The following is a 4,594-nucleotide window of genomic DNA, read 5'->3' on the forward strand; positions in this document are numbered from 1 at the left end:
CCGTTCAGACAGTGGGCTCCAGCTGAGCCTGGGCAATGCCCTTTTTATAGAAGAGACACTAAAACCACTACGGAAGTTCTTGGATGATGCCAAAAGCTTTTACAAATCCGAAGTCTTTTCTACTGACTTTAACAACTCCTCTGGAGCTGCGAATCAGATCAACAGTTATATTGAGGAAAAGACAAATGGGAAAATTGTTAAACTAGTGGAAAACCTTGATCCTCTTACTGCAATGGTTCTTGTTAATTACGTCTTCTTTAAAGGTAAGAAAAATCAAAGGATGTGAAGGTTGTAACCTAGATGCTTACTGCTTATTACAGGGAATGAAAACTTAAGAGGAAAAAACTGTAGTTTTAATATTTTAAATGGAGGAAACCCTGTTTATTGTCTGGAAAATATTGCTTTAAAATGGTATACATTTGTCACCAGTATAAATGTGTCCTCATCTGGTTGAGTCAAAGACTGGGTTTTTTAACAAATGTCTTTGTTGAGTTTGGTAAATTCTTTAATGTGATTATAGACCCATGTTCTAGTGAAAGATGGTGCTTTCACTATTATCTGTCTGTAATTGCTTTTAAGCACCTGAAATTAAAAAAAAAAAAAAGGCAGCTGCAATGCTGTAACACTTGAGGATGCAGTAACTTGAAAAAGATATTTGCTCTGATGAAAGGAAGGCTGTGAGACTAGATTCTGTTTTGTTGACTGTGGCCATTTGTCTTTGTATTCCACTGAATTATTTTTCTTTTTGTCATAAGCCCATTGGGAGAAACCCTTCAGTACTTTATATACAAAACAGGAGGATTTTTTTGTGGATCAGAAAATGTCTGTAAAGGTTGACATGATGTATCGAAAGGGCTACTACAGAAATTACTTTGATGAAGAGCTGTCCTGTTGGCTGGTTCAGATACCTTACAATGGAAATGCTGCAGCATTATTTGTTTTGCCTGATGAAGGCAAGATGAAACAGGTGGAAGATGCTCTCTTGAAAAGGACTGTATCTAAATGGGAGAAGTTCCTCCAAGACAGGTAAGTGTTTTTGCTAAGTTGTGAGGTGAACCTGTTATAGATTAGTGTTGTTTGTCTCACCAAGACATAACATTAAAGGCCAGGTTATTTTACTGAACTCTCCTCACTCAATGGTCCCTCTCTGTGCAGGACTTCTCTTTTCTTAATTAGAAAACAAAAAGGAGCTGTGGGTAGTGAACAAATAGGGCATTAAACTTGGGATCTGTCTTGGGTTAAGTTCCTGGCTGAACATCAGGTTACTTAGCACCATAATGAAGTTATCAGACCCTTGTCTTATACGGGCATTGTGAAACTGCAACAGAGTAGCTATTGGGTGTTAGGGTGTTGAGGGCATCGTAGGTAAAAGTGGAACTTTTATTCACTCACCATTACTGCGACTATTTACGTGATGACCCACGCCCCAATCAAATGGGGCCTTAGGACAGCTGGGTACAATTTTTTGAAAAAAAACCTGCGGCCTGGCAGTAGTAGCTCTGTTTGCCACAGAATTAGTATAGTTGTGTCTTCCACCCTGCTCCTTGAACCCCACTGTGGACACAGAGGATAACATGGGCTTATTCTGCTCCAGCCCTCTATATTAGATAGCTAACCTGCTCAGAAGTGCTATTTGAACCCTGAGAGAAGGCTTTTAAGATAAAGAAAAATAAATATGAAATTTACTATATTGAAGCCATTGAGGGGTGTTTACCTACATGGCAATTTGTCCCTATTTGTGTTATTTGTTACAGAAAAATACATCTGCACATTCCAAAATTTTCTATTTCTGGTACCTATGATGTGAAAAGGATAGTCAAACAAGTGGGTATTATTGATCTGTTCACTGAACAAGCTGATCTGTCAGGGATAACAGAGGAGCCTGGACTGATGGTTTCAAAAGTAAGTCAGCACATGAGACACAGCAACCACAGGATTTGCCTGTTCCCAGGAACCTGACATTAATATCCAGTGAAAAGCTGATCTCAGTCTCTCTGAAACATCACTTACTCATCAAAACCTGTTAGTTTGGAAGCAAAGCAATCCCTATCTTGCCTAAACCTGAAGCCAAACACGCTTACAAGGGGTTACACGTACATGATTCAAGGTCAAGAAAGAACACATACATATAATTAAATATTCTTCCGGCTACTAAATAAAATTATCTAAATGCAGCACATTTGCTTTGGTAACATTTCCTCTAATTCCACCTAGAGAGGGCAAAAGGCTGTTATTCCTGCCCTTCTGGTGTTCTCAGGAAGTTATTCTTTTCAGCTAGATGATAGGGTAAATTCACAATAGTACATGAAGCTGCCAAAGGCAGAACTAATTCTAGGCTAAATTACCAGGTTTCTTTGAAGAGTTCGTTGACATCAGTCATCTTGAGTGCTCTTTGGCTGTCCGCTGTTTGGCAGTTACTCTCCTCACTCACAGTGAAGGAGGCTATCAGGAGTGATCTGATGATTGATTGCGCTGTGGTTGGAAGGGGAGCGGCTGGTGAAGACCTTCCTAGAGGCCGGTGCTGGTGGTCTTGCCGCATTCAGGGATCCCTTTGGCAAGAGCAAGGCAGGTGGAGGGCTGCTCTGTTCTTGCTGGGTTGTCAACTGGAAGCTGTGTTGCTTTGTGTCCTTGAAGGTGATCCACAGAGCTGTGCTGAATGTTCATGAGAATGGCACTGAAGCGGCAGGAGCCACGGTGAAAGAAGTTACCTGGAGATCTGGCGAGTTTCCTCATCCACCTCGAGTCAGATTCAACAGGCCTTTTCTCCTGGTGATTCTGGATATAAACACCCGCACCATCCTCTTCATAGGGAAAATCGTAAACCCTCTGAAAAAAGACTGATCAACCAGAGGACATGCAATTATGCATATTGCTGGCAGAATTCCTGTGATCCCACAAACATTTATATGTGCATACCACTACGTACTAGTGCTCATCTTTCAGCCATTATACTTACACATTTTATCAATCCCTTAAAACAAAACCTGTTTGTCCTTGTCCAAAAGTCACTGGCATTTCCCCCAGTCTACAGTCGGGCATAGCTCGTAATGTTAATGAAATACAAGTCACTTTTCACCAATTTTGTAAGAAACCCTTCCTGACATGCTCAAGTGGGATATTTGAGAAGACTCAACGTCTCCAGGTGATGTAGCTATTGCTGTACACTCACAGTGTTTGTACGGGAGAGCAGGAAACAGGGAAAAAGAGATGTGAGGTGTAAGTCCTGTCTGTCTAATCTACTACCCTTTGATGACTAGTCTTAAATGCAGATTCCTTTAATATTGGAATGAATTTCCATTAATTTCTTTGTTTTTTACCAAGTATGGTGTGAAGCTGCAGGATCAGGGATTGGGACACTGAAGGACAGGCACACTAAGTAAAAGGCTAATGAGCGCAGCCGGTTTAGCTTGCCTCCCTCTTGGCTCCTTCTCAGTGGAAGCTGTACTCCTGAAGACAAGAAGGTTGTTTTTCCTTTACAAATAATGTTTATCCTAGTAAGGAAGACAGCCATACCAGCAAAAAGACTCTGTTTTATCTTGCTAACATAACCATTATTGCCAATGCCCTGAGATAAAGTATTGTGGAGCAGTCCATGACACCTCCAGTTTCATTTTTATGGATGTGATCCATGTAATTTCTCTTTTCTTCTACTGATGCCACTGCCACTATCACACTTTCCTGCTAGACTTACCAGACCGTGGTAGAAAAGAAGGGGAATGAAAATTTCAAAGTCCAGAGAGTTTGTATTTCTTCAATAGGAACAGCAGAGATTTCCCAGGGACCATTCACCTGCTTTAGCTATCACAGACACACGTACAAAATGGAGGTCATATCTCAGAAGTAATCTTCGGAAGTTTTAACGGTGGTTTAGTGTTATAGAATAGAAACATAGAGTGAATTGATGTTTGTACCTTTTCACTTCAGATTTCTTGAGTCTAACTTATTGCTATTGTGTTGCTTTATAGTGAGTCAAATAATAGAATTTTAGCATACCAGCTACACTAGACAGTTTTACAGTTACGAAAGGAAATAACCACAAATCAGTAAATATTTGAATTATTTTATTATTTTTTCTTGGAATTTTTAAACTTAGCATGTCATAAAAAATAGAAAAAGCAAAAGAAAATGCTTAAATTGCAGATTAATCAAAACTTTTCCTATAGAATATCTCAAATTTGTCAGAAAAAAGTAAATATAAATGGTAATTTTTTGGATTTCAGTGTCTTAAAATGTCTGTGAAAAATATAACTTAAAGTTATGGTGAATATTTCTAAAACATAATTATCTGTTTGGTGATCTTTATTTTCTTTGTCATCAAATTAATGTTATCATATTAGTAAATCATAGCTGTAAGTATACCAATAAGGAATATAAGAAACCTTTCCATGTCTATCTGCCATCCATTTAACATTTCACATTCACTGTCAAAGCCCTCCCTAAAATCACGTAAACCAATGTCAAAAGTTTCTTACTCATAACTCTATTTAGTCTGTTTAATATTTAGTAACAAAGGGTGGCTTCATACCTCTAAACATATGAGGACTTTGTCTTGGTGTAATACAGATAAACTGATTCTACAGAAGATCCTTTAAAA

General features: G+C 38.8%; 1 protein-coding gene across 1 annotated transcript in view; it reads left to right on the forward strand.

Annotated features, from left to right (window-relative positions):
* The window catches only part of LOC104494334 (alpha-1-antitrypsin-like), a 3,342-nt gene extending 501 nt beyond the window's left edge, over positions 1-2,841 (forward strand). The window contains exons 2-5 of the mRNA XM_010137150.1: positions 1-263; positions 756-1,026; positions 1,755-1,902; positions 2,635-2,841. The exon at positions 1-263 is cut by the window's left edge and continues 12 nt beyond it. Of these exons, the coding sequence (XP_010135452.1) occupies positions 1-263; positions 756-1,026; positions 1,755-1,902; positions 2,635-2,841 (889 nt within the window). The remainder of the gene's footprint in view (positions 264-755; positions 1,027-1,754; positions 1,903-2,634) is intronic.
* Positions 2,842-4,594: the final 1,753 nt, after the last annotated feature.

Source organism: Buceros rhinoceros, unplaced genomic scaffold (assembly GCF_000710305.1).
Source record: "Buceros rhinoceros silvestris isolate BGI_N320 unplaced genomic scaffold, ASM71030v1 scaffold12725, whole genome shotgun sequence".
In the NCBI taxonomy this organism is placed as follows: Eukaryota; Metazoa; Chordata; class Aves; order Bucerotiformes; family Bucerotidae; genus Buceros; species Buceros rhinoceros.